Source organism: Papio anubis, chromosome 2 (assembly GCF_008728515.1).
Source record: "Papio anubis isolate 15944 chromosome 2, Panubis1.0, whole genome shotgun sequence".
Lineage (NCBI taxonomy): Eukaryota > Metazoa > Chordata > Mammalia > Primates > Cercopithecidae > Papio > Papio anubis.
Genome location: NC_044977.1, coordinates 141485445 through 141506159, shown reverse-complemented (window position 1 = coordinate 141506159; position 20715 = coordinate 141485445). Strand labels below are relative to the sequence as shown.

Genomic DNA, 20715 nt, shown 5'->3' with positions numbered 1-20715 from the left:
GTTGGTTTGAAAAATACTCACTGAAATTCATTCATCTTCTCTGCTTTTTGTAATTTAAAGTTCATCTTTTTTTGTAGGTGACTTACTTATGGGGAATCTTTCTTCACTTGAGAACGCTTAGAGAACACCACGTGTCCATAAGTGCGCTCAGCTAGCTAGTCATTGAGAAATTTTGTGTGGATGGGACTACCAAGTAAACTGATTCCACGAGCCACTCAGAAAAATCTGTCTACTTTTTATAGTTGCTCCCATTGTCACACACAGGGACACACCTGTAACACAGATTGAGCTTTATTTTTTCACTTTTGGTAATAATCAGCAGGCATCTTCTCTTTTCTAGCTGCCACAAGCCAATTTTTTCCTGATAAGTTGGCAAATAACCTTTTCTTTCCTCTGTTCCTGTATACTGCCCATACTGCCCCATATCTCTTCAAGAAATGATGACTGGTTTCCTGACCTACCCCGCTTTCTATACACACAAACCCCTCCACCCAAGAATGCAGATTACATTCTCTCTCCTCTTCACACCTCTCAGTTCACAGCATACATACTTAGATTCCTCAGAACTTTAGTATGATGATAAGGCATGAAGCAGATAGTTCTGTTGATAGATGGAAATTGAAATGTATTTAGGATATGACATCAAAAATGCATTTATTTCTCCTCTTACTGTGTTAACAGTTGGTAATCTGAAGAATCTCATTTCCAAATTTGTGAATGTTTGAACTACAGATACTACTGTATCAGTGTTCTTATCAATTGCAACAGTTAATTCAGTGCAGGGGTTTTGATGTATGTGCAGTCCTATTTTAAACATGACACTTACCTCCCTCACCCCAATCATTTAAAATCTACATCGCTTACCAAATGTTCATTTCTAATTTTTGTTATAGTCTTTCATTGGTTTTTAACTTGACATGTTAGTTTCCAAGATGTAATCTTACACATTTGACTGTTTTGTCACTGGTCCAACATACCTGGTGAAGGAATAAATCCATTAAGTAGAAATAGTTGGGTTTTTTTGGTTTTGTTTTAATAGAAAGCCTTAGTAAAAAACAGGGCATTTTAAAATTTTGTGTTTGAAATTAAATAACAGTTTTCCAGGCATATGTTTAAATTACTGAGATGAGTACTTTTGAGGAGGCTACTATCTTAACTGAAAATTTTAATTTTAATGTGATTTTGGGTTACCGCCTTAAAATCTGCATACAGTTTTATATGCAGTCATTCAAATTTGAAATAAAACCAACTGGAGTGAGAGGTCTTGAGTAATTACGATTTAAACTTTGCAAGTAGTTTGACAAATTTCAGATCCTAAGGAAATATTTGTAAATAAGATGTATGCTTTTTAAAAACAAAAAAAAAATTAGGACTTTAGTAAAGTCTATTTCTTTGAGAAAAGGAAGGAAAATGGGAAATTAACAAAAAGATTGAGGTGGTTTAGGTTGATACATTGAAAACTCTATCTTGAGATTTTGATTCCACTACCTAATACAAAGCTCTATATTGGCTTAATTTTGAGATCATTTAGAATTAAAGAACTGGGCCTTGTAGTAATACATCTTAATATTATCACACCTTTAAAAGGCTGATGGTTGTATATGCAGAAGGTTCTCAATTAGCATTGCCTATTGACTCTACATTAATTACCATAAAGTTTATCTTTCTGGCCATTTTCATTAGAAAGGTTTATGGTCAGTTGTTGAGACTTTTCAAATTGATTTTGTGTAAACTGGTGGATGTGATGGTTGAAAATATAATTCTTAAATGTGTAGCTACTTTTATAGTGAACTTTACAAAACTTGTTTAAACTGCATACACACTTAACAGTCTCCTATAAATGAGAGGAGGTGCAAAGTATTACTGGCCCTTTTGGAAAAGGATCACAGTACTGATCACTTTCCATAGATAGCCGACCAGTGTGAACTCTGTAGGCCGCATTCCAGGAACTCTTATGAATGGCTGCAATTGTGAGCTGTCATCTGTGGCCAAAAGACTGTTGAAAACCTGATTCTAAGGATCCTTTGGTGGCAGATATTTCTATGTCTTGTTAATGGTTTTGTTTGTGTGGTTTGCTAGTGACCGCTGATAAAGTATTATACATTGTGAAAGTTAAGTGGTGTGTCCTGGTATGTGCCATAAATACACATTTTGTTTGTACATTTATATATATTTTAAACAAAATTCTGCTTTTTTTTTTTACTTGAAGTTTAAGTGAGAGGATTAAGTAAATGTATACCAGGAGGCAGAACTGTCTCAATCTTAGACCTCTGTTATATGAAAGTCTCACTGAATTGAAGTCTCTAAAGATGGACATTTCTGTCTTGAATATGTTTCTTGGAAGCTGACATTTATCTGTTAAATTGTGAAGGTAATTTTGCTCTTGTAGGTTTACAGTTGATGTGTGAATTACATACTAGATACTATCTTAGGCCTATCTACATGTTTAAGAGTGTTCTTACTGAGGAGTTAGTGATAAAAATATCAGATCATATATATGTGATATTATTGTTTAGTATAAAAACTGATATTGATGTATTCATCAGGAGCGCCACATGGATTACTAAAACATACTTTATTCATAAACGTGGCTCGAAGTAAAAGGAAATGACAGTTTTCCAAAAAGGCTTACGGTTTTCCGAAGTACCTGAAATTCCTAAACCGTGAGCTATATCTGTAGGAGTGTGGCCTTTTATATTCACAGTGACACATATTGTATAAAATTTTATGTGAACTAAATCATATAGGCCAAACATTGTTAAATATTTTTAGAAAACATAATGGCTTATATGTGTGTGAATAATACAGATTCCAACTATTTTAGTAACACTTGTTTTTTCTCTTTAGGAGATCACAACCCCTGAACTAAATCACCTTTATGAGAAGTCATTTTATATAGGACTGGTGGTAGGGGTATATATGTTCTCTACTTCCTGAGAATAAATATAATGCCAATTCATTTGTTATTTAAGAATCCTGGGCCAGGGGTGGTGGCTCATGCCTTGTAATCCCAGCACTTTGGGAGACCAAGGTCGGGATTGCTTGATGTTTGAGTTTGAGACCAGCCTAGGCAACATAGTGAGGCCTTGTCTCTACAAAACATTTAAAACTTAGCCAGGTCTGGAGGCCCACACCTATAGTTTTAGCTACTTGGGGAGGCTGAAGCAGGAGGATCACTTGAGCCCAGGAGCTGGAGACTACAGTGAGCTGTGTTATAATATTGCACTGAAGCCTGGGCCACACAGCAAGACCCTGTCTGTAAAAAGAAAAAGAAAAAATAATTCTGATAGCACTAATTTGGAAATAGTGAAATATAGTACTGGATCTGTGAATCTGGTACTTCCCAATTAGGAATGGGAGTCTATCTGTCTCTGCACCAGAAAAGATCAGAAGCAGTTATGAACAAATGGCAGCCCCACCAATCAAGTAGTAAAGAAACCCAAATAAATCTGTTTCCTAATAGAGGAATAGTAGTTAGGAAAGTGTAAAAGGATTCTGACCTTCCTTTCCTAAAATGGCAGGAGTTGGGGGCGGGGAAGTGTAGAATGATAGCAGATTACCAAGGTGGAAGAAAATACAGTGGAATAGCATGAAATATAGTCTCAAAAGAAATAGGAACACTTGTGAATATTGAGGAACGGTGTTCTAATTCTTTCTTTGAAGAATTGTTTTAGTCCAGTGTGTATTTCCTTTTCTGAAGATTCTGTTTATTTCTTAATTGCATTACTCTTTAAATACTTAAAGTATGAGGAAGGAGAGGCCTTACAAAAGCAGGTCTGTCTGGCTAAACATAGCCTGAATGATATTCCATAAGTAATTCCTTAATTGGAAAAGCAGATTTTTAGTAAGAAATATTAATCATATTTAAGGGGTATGTGTAGCAAAACTCCTGATATTTAAGTGTATGGTTTTTCTTTATACTAAACCAATGGGCTTGTGATTTGAGGCTACTATTTTCAACGGTATTGTGTGAATTATTGAGTCCACAAAGAATATGTATACCTGAATCATTGGTATAATGTCTTTCCCACAGCAATTCTTGAACGTATCAAATTACTCAATATTTGTTATATTCTTAATCTGGCATTGCTTAGGGCAAAAACTGGGTCTCCCTCATAAAAAGGTAGGAACAGTAGCCAGTTTGCATCATTCCTATACATCGTTCCATGACTTTAATAAGCATACTTTGATGTATACTCTTCAAATTTGGCTTAGTAATATTAAAGGTGTATTGATGGATTGTTTCTTATATGAAAGTGTTGCATGAGTTCTGCTCTCTTTTTTTTTTTTTTTTTTTTTTGAGACAGAGTCTTGCTGTGTCGTCCAGGGTGGAGTGCAGTGGCTGTATCTCAGCTCACTGCAAGCTCCACCTCCCAGGTTTACGCCATTCTCCTGCCTCAGCCTCCTGAGTAGCTGGGACTACAGGCGCCCACCACCTCGCCCGGCTAGTTTTTTTGTATTTTTTTAGTAGAGACGGGGTTTCACCATGTTCGCCAGGATGGTCTCGATCTCCTGACCTCGTGATCCGCCCGTCTCGGCCTCCCAAAGTGCTGGGATTACAGGCTTGAGCCACCGCGCCCGGCGAGTTCTGCTCTTAAATCAGGTGAATTAAATTTCATCTAGATTGCTTGTCTCAAATGTAAAGCCACAAATCAGACTTAAATAATTAGTATTTAGTATTTAGTTTGATTTCTTTGTACCCAAGCTAATTTTTGTTTAAGAAGAAAAAGTGCTTCCATCCTTTTAAATTGTACATTTATTTGTGATGTTAAGTGAAAATTCTGCAGATAATTGAGTTAATTTTATTAGTGTTTGCCTGGGACATATACCTATTATTAGGGTAGGCAGGACAAATAAGTAAAGTCTAAATGTTAAATTACTTAAAGCTTCTTTTCCCATAAGCCTTTACTAAAATTTGTCTAAAGAATATTGCCTTGTAGAAGATGGAGTTTGTGATTAACGTGTCAATTATTATAAATAACGATGGCATAGTTTTAAATGTTAGTGTTAGGCTGTTCATCTTCATTATTATACAAGTATATCATTTAACCTGAATAAAGGATTCCCAAAGCTAAGTGTAAAGCCCACTAGTTTCTAAAGTAGAGTTAGTATTTAGTTTTTATCAAGTGGTTTTGTATGTTAAAGCAAAACAAATCTTTGCTTGGTATACTGTCTACCTAGTCTTTGAAGACAAAACAAAGGAGAAAGGAGCTGTTTTGGTCAAATAAAACCAATAGCATGTTTAATTATGTGTTAACATATGTGAATGACCATTACAGAGACAGTGGAGTCAGACATACCTGGGCTAAAATCTAACTGCTGTATTTGACCTTGAGCTAGTTGGCGTAGATGCCTTGTTTCCTCTTATGAAAAATGGGGATTGTACCTACCTGGGAGAGTTTTAAAGGATTAAATGATGTATGCAAGTAATTTGAACAGTCTGTAACATAATATATGTGGCAAACGTATGTCACAGAAATGTTAATATTTCAGTTTCCAAACTGTTCTCCCAGATCACCCCTTCACATGCTGTAAATCATACCAAGAATCTTCCATTTTAGTATGAAAGCATAATTGTATGGTATGGTTGTAGTCAGAAAAAAGGAGATGATGTTTTATTGCAGAGGAGTCATGATATTGTAAGAAGTATAGGGAATTGTGTTCCAGTCATGGCTCTTCTATCATTTAGCTGGTTTCTTTGGTCAAGTCATTTCACTTGTCTGTTTTTCTTTTTTGAGACTTTGTCAAATTTTAAGATTTCTTCTAGCCTTATGTATATGAGACCATACATTCAGGTGTGCTTCATGAGAGAACAGCAAACTTAAAACTTGTCACCCCTTTCCTGCCACTTGACTGTTGTGTGGCAATAAATGAAGTTTGCAAATACTCATTAAGTAGGTTAATGGCCCAAGAAAACATTTAAAACAGCATATCAGTCATTCAGCTTTCATGATGCTTTGCGAGTAGTGAGCACTGGAATACAAATATGAGACTATCCTGCCCTCCTAGATCTCAGGCATTTTCATCATCATGAAAATGATGATCAGATGTATACTTTGACATACATTGTAGGTGGTGATGGAGTAATATAAGGTGCTAATGGGAACAATTTGAGACATCAGATCAGGTTGGGATTGGTAGGGTAGTAGACTGACTTCTATTTAAAAATTATTCTCTGCATAGGTATTTATATAGTTCAAAACTCAAAATATATAAAAGAGTAAAATCGAAAGCCTCTCTGCTTTCTCTGTCCTCTAGCCACCCAGTTTGTCCTTAGAAGTACCCATTATTACTTGTACATTCTTTTGAGGCTAACTCTTGAACTAAATCTTAAAATGGTCATTCAGATTAGGTCACTAAGAAAAGAAGGGGATAGTTTTCCAAGCAGAGATAAAAGGTAGTTTGTATAATGATTTGTGAAAGAGTGAGAATCTATCGTTTGGAAAATGGTATTATTAATTTGAGAGGAACCAGAGTGAAGGACTTAAATGTCATGGTAAGAAATTTAGATTTTTTTTTTTTTTTTTTTGAGACGGAGTCTCGCTCTGGCGCCCAGGCTGGAGTGCAGTGGCCAGATCTCAGCTGACTGCAAGCTTCGCCTCCTGGGTTCATGCCATTCTCCTGCCTCAGCCTCCCGTGTAGCTGGGACCACAGGGGCCCGCCACCACGCCTGGCTAATTTTTTTTTTTTTTTTTTTTTTTAAGTAGAGGCGGGGTTTCACTGTGTTAGCCAGGATGGTCTTGATCTCCTGACCTCGTGATCCGCCTGTCTCGGCCTCCCAGAGTGCTGGGATTACAGGCGTGAGCCACCGCGGCTGGCCAGAAATTTAGATTTTTATAGTAAGTTGCTGTTAAAGGTGTTTATTGAAGCTTTTATTGTTAAAATAATGTATATCTTGAAATGATTTCAGTATCCTTTCAGTGATTATTGCATTTTAAATTATAATCTTATGATAAAGTTGTGTTAAGGGAATACCTTCGGAGTGCTGAGTCCCAAAAATCAGAATTCTTATCTAATGAAATATGCCAAATATTTTGGTACACCTAGCTCTAAGTTTAAGTATTTTGTTTCCCTCAATATTACCTTGATAATGTCAGAACATTTGGTACATGTTGAGATACTCTACCAAAATTTGATTTATAGGCAGCGTAATTTGGAAACTAACCCTATATTAAACAAAAAGCAAACTTACTTGTGTCAGGTCCTATGTATATAGACTTTCATTTGATCTTTTCAACAATTTGTAAGAAAGTGGTTTCTTCCCTTCCTCCTTTCTTATGGTTTAAGGAAACAAACTCTTAGAATTTGAGTCACCTAGGTATTAGGTGACAAAGCATAGACTCATATTCAGACCTTTAACCCAAAGCCAGTGCTTTTGAATATTCCGAGTTACAAATTTGTTTTATTACTTGGCAGACAGTAAGTTAGGAGGAAGGAAGAGCTACCATAGCCACTGATTTGTTGTGTTGTAACCCTTTACTTAAAGGATATTTTTAATCATTTAAATTCCCCAGATAATAATACTGGAGATGGTGCTTGTTGATCTTCTTCATATCGTATTTCCTTGGTTTCTATTTAGAGATCTCTGAAGTCATATTTTGGCATAGATAAGAGAAAGAGGTGTTTGTTGAGTGCTCAAGTACCTTATGCTTTAAGCTTTGACAATTTTTGTAGCTTAGTTTTGAGGTATGGAATGTTTGTGTTTTTCTCCCTGTTGTAGTCAGTTACCCTACAAAGTAGTATCTTGCAAAAACGGGTAGACGTGCCACATGCTTTGAGTCATTTTCTGATATAGTATTTTGACTTACTTGGAAATTAATGTGATGGACTATTGAGTATGTAAAGTCAGGGAGAAAAGAATATATTTTGTTCAGTGGTGTTGAAGAATGTTTACAAATAGGAAAACAGCATTTTTGTTTAGGTGGCTGAAGTACAGTGTAAACCACATCTCAGTCGTCCTAGAATTGCTTCGTTGTCTCTATATTTAGAGTGGTAGTTTATATTAATGTCAAATAAATTGTTAGAAAGCTGGTTTCAAATTTTACTTCCTGAGTGGAAGAGAATTTGTGACCACAGCTGCATAAAAAATCAGTATTTCGTTCTAATAAAATATTTAATTTCAGTTGCCTCTTCATGCTTTCAGGTTTCATAGACTGTAACCTTGAAATGATCCCATTAACAGCCTTTTCCTTGGGCTCTTAATCTCCTCAATTTTATGCCATTCCAAAATAGAAGTCTCTCTGATAATCAAGCCCTTCAGTCTTTACAAATGGCTCTTTTCCCTTCTACTTTCTTGATCAGTAATTTCACAGACTTAACTCCTTTAATCTATACCTGTTAATCAGTGTTTGGAGACCAATTATTGTTGCTGTTTGCAAGAAATCCCTCAGTTTATGGATAACATCCCAGTTGAAGTATCCCAGAAACAAAATTTCATAGCTTATAAGACTGTCTGAATTTTTACCTTTAAAATCTAGACTGTTTAAAGTTTTATGTAGTACATAGATTGTATAACTATGTACTATAGAAAGCCATGTACTGTGGCTTCTTCACTTTGAATATATGTAGAGTGATTATTAATTGTTAGCTTTTTTCTAATTAAGTGTATTCTAATATGTTCTAAAAACTTTTGATCCATTTATACAGTATTTTATTTCACAGGTTCTTTACATATCCCAGTATTTACTACTAACTACAAATATGTTTGTTTTTCACTTTTACATTTGACTTAAGAGATATTTCACTATTCTGTAAAACTGCTGGAATTTTATAACAAGTCATATGACTTCATTTGGAACTAACTTACCTGGAATATGAATTTGATTCAAATTAAATATTTATATTTCCAAAGTCAGAGGATCTAAAGTTCTTTTAAAGAGGCCAGGTGTGGTGGCTCATGCCTGTAATCCCAGCACTTGGGGAGGCCAAGGCGGGCAGATCACCTGAGGTCAGGAGTTTGAGACCAGCCTGGCCAACATGGTGAAACCCCATCTCTACCAAAAATACTAAAAATTAGCTGAGTGTGGTGGTGGGCACCTGTAATCCCAGCTACTCGGGAGGCTGAGGTGGGAAGACTGTTTGAACCCAGGAGGCAGAGTTTGCAGTACAGCCACGATTGTGCCATTGCACTCCAGCCTGGGTGAGAAGAGTGAAACTCTGTCTCCAAAAAATAAATAAATAACAGTTATTTTAAAGAATATCATCCCTATAAATATATTGTGAGTACTCTTTAATGAATTTTGAATTGTAGACTTGAAGAATAACTTCCAAGTATACTCTTTCTTATTCTTTTGTGTATACTACCTTCCTCTCTGAGTCACTCCATTTAAACTGGAGGTTTCCAAACAGACGTTTGAGGAGAGCAAACTAGTTCCCATATGTTCCTGGGCAAGCCTGTTTTTTTAAAAAAAACAAAAAACAAAAACAAAAAAGGAAACAACAACCAAAAAAACCCAAATTTGAATGTTCAGTTGGTTCAGTTTTCATTTGATTTGGCAGACTGACTTCTAAGTACAGCGAAAAAAGTGGCCTGACAAATACATCTTAAGAGGATGTAAGCCGTTAAACAAACAGTAGTTAGAAACCTCTTAAGCTTTTCTTGTTATTAGCAGGTCTAATCAGTGTCTTTGATTGCCTTAGACCTAGTTAGGAGAAAAGCGGTGAAGGGGTTAAAAGAATAGAAAGGAGTTGAAGTAGGGCAAGCAATGAGAAATACACGTATTAGTCTCCTAATTAATCAAACAGTTACTTTAGTGATTCTCTGGCATCTTGGAAGTCATTTTTTTTTTAATTGTACTAATAATTCTGCACAGAGTTTAAGGCTGTTAATAGGACTCCAGAATTGCCATGTTGTATCTAAACCTCATTTTGTAGATTAAAATAATAGCTATTAAGAATTCACTGTATGCCAGGAACTTTACATTTAGACTCAGTTCTTCAGCCATCCTGCAAAGCTAGGTAGTAATGTAACCAGTTAACAGATAAAGAGACAGACTTAAAGAGGTCAAACTAATGCTGCTGTGTGTTTAGCGTAGTGGTTTAAGAGCATAAACTCTGGAACTAGATTGCCACCTACTAGCTCAGTGATGTAAGCCAAGTTACTTCTATCTGACCCAGTTTTCTCATCTATGAGATGGGAATAGTGGTTCCTACCTCTTAGGGCTATTGTCAAAATGTAGTTAATGAGTGTAAAGCAGTTAAAATAGTGTGTGGTACCTAATAAATACATTCTTAACCACTGCTGTTCTGCTACAAAGTTATATGGCAAAGTTTTTGTTAGCTTCCAGACTTACAGGTTGAAGGTGGGGGAAGACTATGAAAGCGTGCTGAGGAGGAAGGAACAGGTTTGTCAAAAGTTTGGGTCCCCGTGGAACCAGTCCCTAGATAGGAGGTGAATCATACTTACTGGGAGACAGTCCAGAAGAGCCCATCAGTTAAGAGTCTATGGTGATAGCCCTAGGGAATGTATCCCTAGGGAATGTTAGAAATGAAAAATAATTACGATAAATAGGCTTTTACCCCTTAAAGTGGTACAGTACCAATGCTAGAACTAGAAAGCTGCCAAACAATTGCAGCGCCTTTTTTTGCCCTATACGAGAAAAAAAAAACACATATAAATAAATGGGTTTTGAAGGTGGAAAGGTGTCAAGTCCAACCCAGGAAAGAACTCTTCATTGTTAATTATCAAACCTTTGCTACTTTTAACAGAGCCTAAGAAAAGTTTTTACATTGTGAAGATATAGCTTAACTTACTTTATGTGGATACTCTACCTGAGAATAGCCTTGTTAAACTGTTAAACAAGATGGATATTTATAAAGGCATTTGGTACAGAACAGTGTTGATTAGGCTATGAATTAGTCATATTTATATGCACACACACACAAAATTGGATGCTACTTAGTATTTAGTTTCATCTGCATTACCTCTTTATAACTGTGATCCTGAATTATTGTTGAAGTCTGCTGGATTTTGTCCAGTTTTTAATTTCTTTCGAACTGTTGTTTTAAGCAAACTTACGTGGTTTTTAAATCTTTTTATTATTAAAAGTTACACTGTTTTAGAAATCTAAAATCTTCCATCTTCTTTTGAAAAGTAGTGATTATACTGTACGTTCTCAACTTCATTTCCATTTGATTCTCGGATCTCACAGGAATCCTTCAACTGCTTTCTACCAAGCGTTCCATTTGAACACGTTACAGGAATCAAAGAGCCTCTGGGATAGGTATGAATACTTACATATGGAATGCATACATGCAAAACTGTATGCATGAATTGCTTTGCACTGTACTGGTTTCTCATCATTAAAACTGATCTTTGTTATTTTATGGGGGGGAAATCACATGGTATCTAGCATGGGACAAAGCAGCAAAATAAACCAAAAGGACAATCTATATTTTATATAGAAAATAAACATACTTTTCTGCATCCTGTGTACTTTAAGTATATCTATATTTCTGAAGGGTTCCTATTGTGTTGAATTTTTGATATGAAATAGTCACTTCCCCAGTGTATTTTAATGCAAATACATATTCTATAAAATAAACTATATTTTAATTTTTGTGCTATTTTATGTTTTCTTTTTTTTTCCTGTAAAAGCCATAGTGATTCAAAGCAAAATGTTATTTCAAATTATGAAATTGGAGGAGGAACAAGACCAAGGTATCAAAGTAATCGTTATTTAATTTTTGGCAAGAAACTTTAACTTCAAGTTTGTTTGCTAGAATTCACTAGGTCTGCATTACTGATTTGTAAGCCCCTAAAACAGTTTGCTTTCTTACAGAAATGCTATATAGATTTTACTGTTAACTTTTAAAAATACAGAATGAAGTCTTGGAGTTCTTTTATGGCAAAAGATACTTTGGTTTATCTTTCTGCTTAACACACATTTTAAGTAGTGTATGCTCTGTTCAATCGTTTTGCTGAATATTTATTAGCACTCCATCATTTTGTGTTTAGTTAATAAAAGTTGAGTTCAAACAATGTTTTTAAAATTCACACAAAGCTCATTAGATTCTTTTAACTCTGCCTGGCAACGCATTTGTGTCTTCTGCCATAGTTTTTGGATAACACTCATGAACTCAACTCCATCTCTTTCATTAGAAAAGAGTATTGCTAAGTGCATGTACATGTCATATTAAGACATGATACACATTGCCTAGAAATGCTAAAACAGTCTTAATTCTTCGGCTTGATTTGCTTGTGTGTGTCACTCTAGGGAAATAACAGGTTTTTTTTGATGTTGTGTTCCAGAAATGTTTTTAAATAGTTACTTTTAGAACAGGAAGTTTTAAAATTTGTAGTACCGTGTTTATAAAATAAATTTTTAAATAGTTCTGTAGCCATTTAAATTAATACATAAATGTAAATTGTGAGATGAAATAAACATGAAGGTTTAATCATTCAGATAGTTTTCCAAATGTAGCCAGAATGTGAGTACTTTGGAGTATGCTTTATAGTTTCCCTTAGAAAAAGGAAAAATAGCACTCTGTTTAGAAATGTAATAAGAGTAGCTTTCAAAAGTTTGATGATTTATTTCAAATAGCTAACTTTGAGCTGTCATGGTGTCGATATGAATGATATATATTATTTTTATCAGTGTAGAAAGGTTTGAGCTATATTTTTAATAATTTGAATCTAATATTGAAAGGTTTATTTTGTTTCATAATAAAACAACCATAGAAGTTGGCTGTACATCATTTGTTGTTACAGCTAAATACTCCTTATATGTTTTCTTTTTTAGATAACAGAAACTTTTAAGTATCGGAAATGAGGCAGGTTGCGTATCTATGGTTTCTCATGGGTTGAAAATACTTATTTTATCTTCTCCTTGGAGCCTGTTGTTCAGAGCCAAAGAAGTTAGTGGATTAATGTGTCTGTAGTGTGTTAATGCCAAAATATAATAAAATCAAAATATAATCAGATCAGCCATTCTTCACTGTAAATTGGCCTTGTTGGTACTAAGGTGACAAGCCCAACCCAATAGAAACTGGCTAGTGGCTTTCTTTGAACTTTTCAACTAGCTTATTAAATTTTCCATTGAGAGAAGCAATCATGGCTAACTTTGTTAGTTTTAATAATCTACACTTTCAATTGGTAACTACAGAATTACTGATAGGTGTATCAGCTGATAAAGTATCGTGAGACCGTTTATTCCTTGCAAACGAGTTGAAGATTTGTGTGTGTTAAGCTTTAAAAAATATTAAATATAACTTCTGACCTTGTTTGTTTTGGACATCACCAAATTACATTGTTCATTTTTACTCTTATAAATTCAGGATTTTTTATTTTACTAATTTGTCCAAGAGGTATTTGGCAGGGGTGATTCTACTATTAAAGAGAGACATTGACTGGGCGCAGTGGCTCACGCCTGTAATATCAGCACTTTGGGAGGCTGAGGCAGGTGGATCACCTGAGGTCAGAAGTTTGAAACCAGCCTGGTCAACATGGTAAAACCCCATCTCTACTAAAAATACAAAAATTAGCTGGGTATGGTGGCACGCGCCTATAATCCCAGCTACTCAGAAGGCCAAGGCAGGAGAATTACTTAAACCTGGGAAGCGGAGGTTGCAGTGAGCTGAGATTGCGCCATCGCACTCCAGCCTGGGTGACAAGAGCGAAACTCCATCTCAAAAAGAAAAAGAGAGATGTTTGGGAGTTTAAGGGACTGCAAGTCCCTAACGTTATCTTCTACATTATCTATTTATTTTGAGGCATAGATTTGTCTCGCTATTGCTAGATAACAAATTTTAGGCTCCTATTTGTGAATGTTGGAAATCATTTTCAGTAGGGGCAGCTTTTAAGTGCCCATTTTCAGTAAACCTGCCCTAAATAGCTGAATATCCCTAGTTTGATTTTGCGTAACTCGAAAGACAAGAATCTCCTTTTTTCCCCAGGAAATCTTTCAATTTAGCAGAATATCTTTTAAAATATAAGTAACTAATGTACCTTTCTCATATTGACTTAAAATTCTCTAATGGCCCCTTTGTTTCCTTCCATATTTAAATTATAATTGGCAAATTAATAGACTTTTCACCAAGTAGCCTGCCTCTGCCTATATTTAGATACTTCTCCTTGCATTTATATCCAGTGCTTTACTCAGTTATTGTACTAAAATTGCAGCTACCCTCAAGCCTTCCTTTCCCTTTTTCTGTAGGTGCCATCATGGTTTCTGTCTTCTCTGTTTGCCATTTGCAGAGTCCTCAGGGAATCAATAAGCTGAAACCATCTTCAAATGTAGGGACAGTAGATACTGATAACTCAAAAATAATCCAACCCTTTCTTCAGTAGCCCAAACTGTTTTTGAGTTGACTCTTTACTAAAATAAATACTATAACTGCCGTAGCTTTCTGGGAGATTATCTTACTATGGAGGAGTTAATTTTTCATGAGATCCTAGCCTATTGGTATTTCAGAATAGTAACTTTAAAATTTGACTTCCTATTTTCTAAACAACAGTTTTCCGAAGTTAATACTTGGCATTGCTTTGTTAAATTGGCAGAATTAGTTTAGAAACCTATCCTGATGATCACTGGGGTGCAGGGAGCAGGTTGTCTTTGGGAGTCCTTTGTTTACAAAAGCTCAGCGTAAGAATTTATAGCAAACAATTTTACCCTCTTCTAAATACCAGGTCACTAAAGTAAAGGAGTACTAAAGGGAAGAAACTTCAGCTAGACTAAAGGAAGAAATTAGGTAGCTTGTAAGGCTTTAACCCTATCGATAAGCATTTGCAGAGCTTTTGTCTTCATTAAGAAATGCATAAATGTTGTTAAAACAAGTGAGAGAACAGTTGCTAGGTGTGCTTGTCTATCCTTATGATAACATCAGTATTTAGAGAGAAGTTTATAAGGAAAGTAGTAGACATGGGTTATTAACTTAAAATGAAAGTCTAGTAAGTTTATCCTAAATTTTTTCACTAGATAATTGATGATCTCTCAGATTGTTTTCTACAGTGATTATTCACTTACATTTATTACCTCTAATTTTAAAATTATTGGATAAAAAAAGTCTTCTTATTTCAATAGCCTCGAGTATTTTGTGTAGGGAACGCCTTCCAGTATTTCCTATCATTGTTCTCTATGAGATGTTTTTGAAGCTAGGAATAAATTAGAACTAAGCTGCTTGTATCATAAATACCTTTGGTACCATATGAGACAATTTCTTTTGTTTTACTCATCTCTAAGAAGCTTGGCTCCATCATGAACATCCACCAGTACTTGTTATCTCAAATGGTAAAACTCAAGTTGTACAACTTAGCTGATCTAGTTTTTGAATGCTTGGTGATAGGACTTGTTAAATTTTTTTATTGAAGTATAATTTGTATCAGAAAAGTGCACCATTCATAAATACATAGCTCTAATTGAACACACCTGTGTAACCAGCGCCCAGATCAAGACAGAATATTATAAGCCCCTTTCATTTCCTCTTCGTGCCCCCCATCAGTCACTTCCCCTCCCAATCCTAATTTCTAATGTGTTATATATGTAGGACTATACACTATGTGTTTTGTGTCTGACCTCTTTCACCCAGTATTATATTTGAGATTTATCTGTATGGTTCTGCATAGTTGTAGATATGAACTATGTAATTTTAAAGAATCACTCAAGTAAGTTATTTGTTGGAGATTGGTATTGGTTAGATGTTCTCTCCTAGTGATTATGCGTAAGTATCTTGAGGATATGTACCTGAACCATTTTGTGACCAACCCCAACAGATTCCTTACTAATTTGTACCTAGTACTTACATAATTTATTATCTGATTAAATTTCAACCAATTCCACTAAAAGACGTCTAGTAGAGGATAGTCCAGGAAGCTAAAAATTAATAGAGTATAGCTTTTTAATGATTGCACCTTTTATTCTTCCTCCCTCCCTCCCTCTTTCCTTCCTTCATTTCCTCCTTCCTTCCTTCTTCCCTTCCTCTCCTTCCTTCCTTTTATTTTACTTTTTAATCTGAAATAATTTTAAAGTTGCAAAAATAGTGCTGAGGGTTCTTGTATGTCCTTTACCTAGCTTCCCTTAATGTTAACATGTTGTACAGCCTTAGTACAATTATCAAAGTTAGGAAGTTAACATTGATAGAATACTATTAACTACAGATCTTATTTTAATTTTACCAAGTTTTCCACATTTTAAGTGTCCTTTTTCTGTTCCAGGATCCAATTCAGGATTCCACATTGTGTTTAGTCATTATGTCTTCCATTTTAATTTGTAACATAGCACTGTTCCTTTATTGAACATAGTAAGTACCAAGTCTGGTCTTATTGGTGTGGAGAGTCAGTTAAGTAAGGTTTTCATCAGTAGTTTAATCTGTAGTTCTTAAGTGGGGAATGGGACAGGCCCAGGGTAGGAGGGGCAGGTAATCAGTGGTACTTAGAGGATGAAAGCTTTATATATTCATTCTAAAACTCATTTTTGAATCTCTGATTTAGATGGAAACCTCAGGGTGTGGTTATGTTCAGATGACGTTAAATCAAGGAAGTGACAGCCATTGAGGATGACAGCATTTATAAATTTAACTGAAACAAATACAGAAACCAAGAAATTGGAAGAACTCACATGTAAATTCAGGGAGGTTGAAACCTAGGTTGACTAGTTATAGCAAAAAAAAAAAATACTTAGATATGTGTGTTAATGGCATTTTGTAGTATTGGTTAGCAAGTGACAGGGCTGCCACAACTAATGTGATTTTAGGTGATATTTCTAGAACTAGAGTAAGAAATGATGGTGACTAATCTGTTGTACTCCGTTTCTACAGAATAGTTGTTCTAAATACAAAACTAACTAGAAAACCAGATTTCTTTATACTCTACTTGCACATCCAGGGGTATTGCAATAGGCAGACCTGAGCAAGCTTACTAAAAGTAAACAGATCCCTTGGGAAATGGTCTTGCCATCACTATCTTCCTGTCTGTTAACCAAGGATGCTGATTTTAAGTGAAATTTAGTTTTAGTTACTTTAAAATGCCTACGCTGGAGTTTTATTTCCCCCACTTTTCTAAATGGAAAAGAAAAGAGGTAAGTACAAGCATTGGAATTGAACTCTTTTACTTGTTTTGTCATTATTGGCTGTGATTATCAGTAAACCTTAAAGAGCTGTGTATTTGCTTAAGGAATGGAAGACTAGCAAATTATTCTGCTCTTTTAGGAAAGAATGTTGGTCTGAATAGAGAAACCAGTGGAGCTTCCCTCAGAAGAAAATGAGTGACAGTAAGCTTATTTGGAAATGAGAATTGCCGTAGATAGTGGTGGTAAATGAAGCCCCACAAATAACTAGGCACCAGTTAACACCATGCTGATCATTTCAGCAGCATCTTAAAAACTAGTGAATTCTTCATACCCAGGTGCCAAGTGGAGGTAGAGTAACTCATGGAGAGAAATAACTACACATTACAGACTGACTGGCAGAATTTAAGGTTAACTTCATTTAGAAATCATGGACTATATATATAAATGGGTATCATCAGTCTAGGTCACAGTCATAGGACCATAGGGAAAACCAGGCCTCCAAGTTTTTAAAAGCCACGTGGTTGGTTATGAAATTGATGCTCTCAAAAATACAATTCAAATTCTTGTTGATCTGGAAATAAGAGTAGTATGTAGGAAAGAAATACAATTGTATGTAGAGCGTAGTGAATGTAGGTCATTGGAATTTTAATGAAAGAAGCCACTTAAAACTGTTTGAAACCCGTGCCTACAATGTTCTGAAAAGCTACTTGGGAAGCTCAGTAAAGTATTATATGCTTGGTCATATTAATAAAGTAGTCTGTTTAACAATACATGTTTGTCCCAAATTATAGATACTTGCTGTTTAAGGCATTTTTCTGTTACCATCTCAAGTGGTCTTAGATCACCTTTTCCAACCAAAAGACTCTAAAACCTTAAAAATCTCACTTTTTTAGAGTAGCTCTGAATGAATCTAAGGGAAAATATCAGGAACGTTTGCAATTCCTTGACTTGTTCTCCTATAATTAAATACTAGAAGAAACAGTAAGATTTAGTAACTGCTTTCAATGAGCTTGGTCTTAATATGGAAAATGGTAAAGACATTATCACGTGATTGAAAGTGATAATATATAAAATGTAAGCACTTCATGTCTCTCAAGTACAGCTGGAGGGATTGGTCAAAGTTTCTTCAAGAGGTGGCTTTTGAGTTGGAAACTGAAAGGTGGGTAGAATTTGGTCACGCAGAATTAAAGAACTGAGGGGAAGGGAACATTCCAGTTAGAGGAAATACCGTGCACCACTATGAAAGTACTGGGCTTATATGATAAGGATAAAATTAAATTTGGTGGGTGTATAACATATTTGAAGACAGGAGAGGAGAGCAGTTAGATTAGAGACGGTGATTCTAGAAAGGTACTGAGGCCTGAATTAGGCAATGGGGATGAGATAGGAATTACAGGATTTTACAACTGATTGGTCATGATAGGGGAGCAGTCAAACCTCTGACTCCAAAGTGCCAAACCTAATTGACTGAGGGAATGCTGGTATTGTTAGGAAGTATTAGTGAAAGAATTAGTTTGGGAGGGAGAAAGTAGTGATGAGGTTTTTGGTTTTAGCTGTTTTTTGGATAAGTACATCCAAAAAACTGGCTGGTACAAAGTCGAGGTGAAAATATTTGGGGTACAGCTGAGGCTGCAGACTTGCAGCTTGATATAGACATTAAAGCTAGTTGAGATTTAAGAATGTTTTATTAGAGTTCGAGCTTTAGGAAAGGCCAAGGTTGCCAAGGATTAGAGTAGGGTAAAGGGTCAAGCCAGGACCTTGGGCAATATCACCTGTATTTAGAGAACAGAAGGAAGTCTGAAGAGGATGATTGGTCTTAGAGATTAGAACATTCTGAGGATATTATTTTCCAATCAAAAAGAAGAGAAATGTCTGAATCTTTATTTTGAAATAATTTGAAATTTACAGAAAAATTACAATAGTACAGAGAACTCAATCTTCTTACCAAGATTCAATGTTTGTTAACATTTTGTCATATTTGCTTTATCATCCTAACATATTATTTTAGGAACCACTAACAAGGTGAAACCCCATCTCTACTAAAAATACAAAAATTAGCCAGGCATGGTGGCAGACACCTGTAGTGCTCTGTACTCGGGAGGCTGAGGCAGGAGAATTGTGTGAACCCAGGAGGTGGAGCTGGCAGTTAGCCGAGATTGCACCACTGCACTCTAGCCTGGGTGACAGAGTGAGACTCCGTCTCAAGAAAAAAAAAAAGTAGATAGGAAGTACCATATCCATTTAACTTCAGATACTTCAGCGTATGTTTCCTAAGAAGATTATTCTCTTAACAACAATGTAATTACCAAATTCAGGGTATCTTATATTAATGTACTGTTATCAAATATGAATATATAGTACATATTCAGATTTTGTCAGTTATTACAATAATATCCTTCATAACCATTTTTTAATCTGTTAGAAGAGCCAGTATAGGTTCACCAATTATGTTGTCTTTTTCCCCTCCTGTCTTGTTTGAATATGTGAGTACTTGTATTAGTCACCTATAGGATTATTTAAAATTTAGATATTTACAAAAAAGGCAGTATTAATGTTTTGGATAAAATACTAGAAAAAAAATGTACTTGCTTAGCTAGTTTCTGTTATTGGAAGTATTGGGAGGCAAGGGAGTACTGCCTAAAATCCAGCTGAAACAACTACTAGAATTGGTGAAGTTTTATAAGGGGAGGTCTTTTATTGCTCAAAGTTGGGGTGGTGGGTGGCAAGACTAGGAGAACATTTGTATATTAATGTGTCCATTACAATAGAAATTGAAGTATATTTGTATACTTCCCTTTCCGTACTGTGATTTTTGTATGTATATATTAAATTGGGCTTTTAATTATTTTGAGTTGGAAAAAATAGTATAATTTTAAAGACATTTTACATCACCATTTGGGTTTGCAAATTATGTATTGCTATCCTTTATATTCTGTTGTATCCTCTTAGTTTTATTCTGGTAGTAGTTGTGTTAGGTGTCTTGTCTGCTGTGAGATTTTTAACCACAAATCCGAATCTCATTATTCGAAGTGGTGTTTCACTGGACCCTAAACATCTCTTCTCTAAACTTTTCTATGGCTAGCTGAAGTGGGACACTAGACATTCTGACATCTATTTTCAGCACATTACTAGATTTCAGAATTGGCAAAGAGAAATTATTTCTTAACTGCTCACCCACCATTATATATGCTTTCTGCTAATATGTCTACCACCTTCCTCTTTAGTAAATTTAATATGTTATTTAATAAATTTCTCAACCTAAGTCATCCCAGCCTATTTTGAGATGTTTTGATAATTATTTTCAGGTGAAATTTGAGAAACAGTTTTGAAAAAGGTGGGAATAGCTGGTTAAGGTCTCTTTATTATTTATTTATTCATTTATTCAATTCTTTTAACTTTTCAATCAAATAGATTTTAAGTAAACCAAGGCTTTGAATAGAACAGAAAAGTGTATGTATGTGTGTACATATGAACTAACTCGCCAAACTCAATGTATTTTTTTCTACAGAATCTAAAATTCTATTGCAGAGCTTTAAAAAAAAAAAAAACTAACTGAACTTGTTCAGACAAGAAGGAAATTTAAGGAACCCGGAATTGTTGAACCAGATAAACATAGAGCATCTTTTTGAGTTTTGTTGTTCTTGTTGTTTTGTTTTTCCATTCTCGTCCTCAGCAATTTAAAATTTTAAATTCACACCTCTTCAGTTGTATT

General features: G+C 35.1%; 1 protein-coding gene across 5 annotated transcripts in view; it reads left to right on the top strand.

The window, feature by feature from the left end:
• The window catches only part of TSC22D2 (TSC22 domain family member 2), a 53873-nt gene that overhangs the window by 4179 nt on the left and 28979 nt on the right, over nt 1–20715 (top strand). For 2 of the 5 annotated variants that reach the window (XR_644035.4, XM_003894958.4), the window contains exon 2: nt 11151–11222. The exons of 2 other annotated variants lie outside the window; for them this stretch is intronic. Coding sequence is in view for 2 of the 3 variants with exons in the window: in XM_003894958.4 (XP_003895007.1) it covers nt 11151–11222 (72 nt within the window). In the remaining variant the exon portion in view is untranslated. Of the gene's footprint in view, nt 1–2847; nt 4306–11150; nt 11223–20715 lie in introns of those variants that run through there. One more of the 5 variants, XM_021934748.2, reaches the window with a different exon arrangement.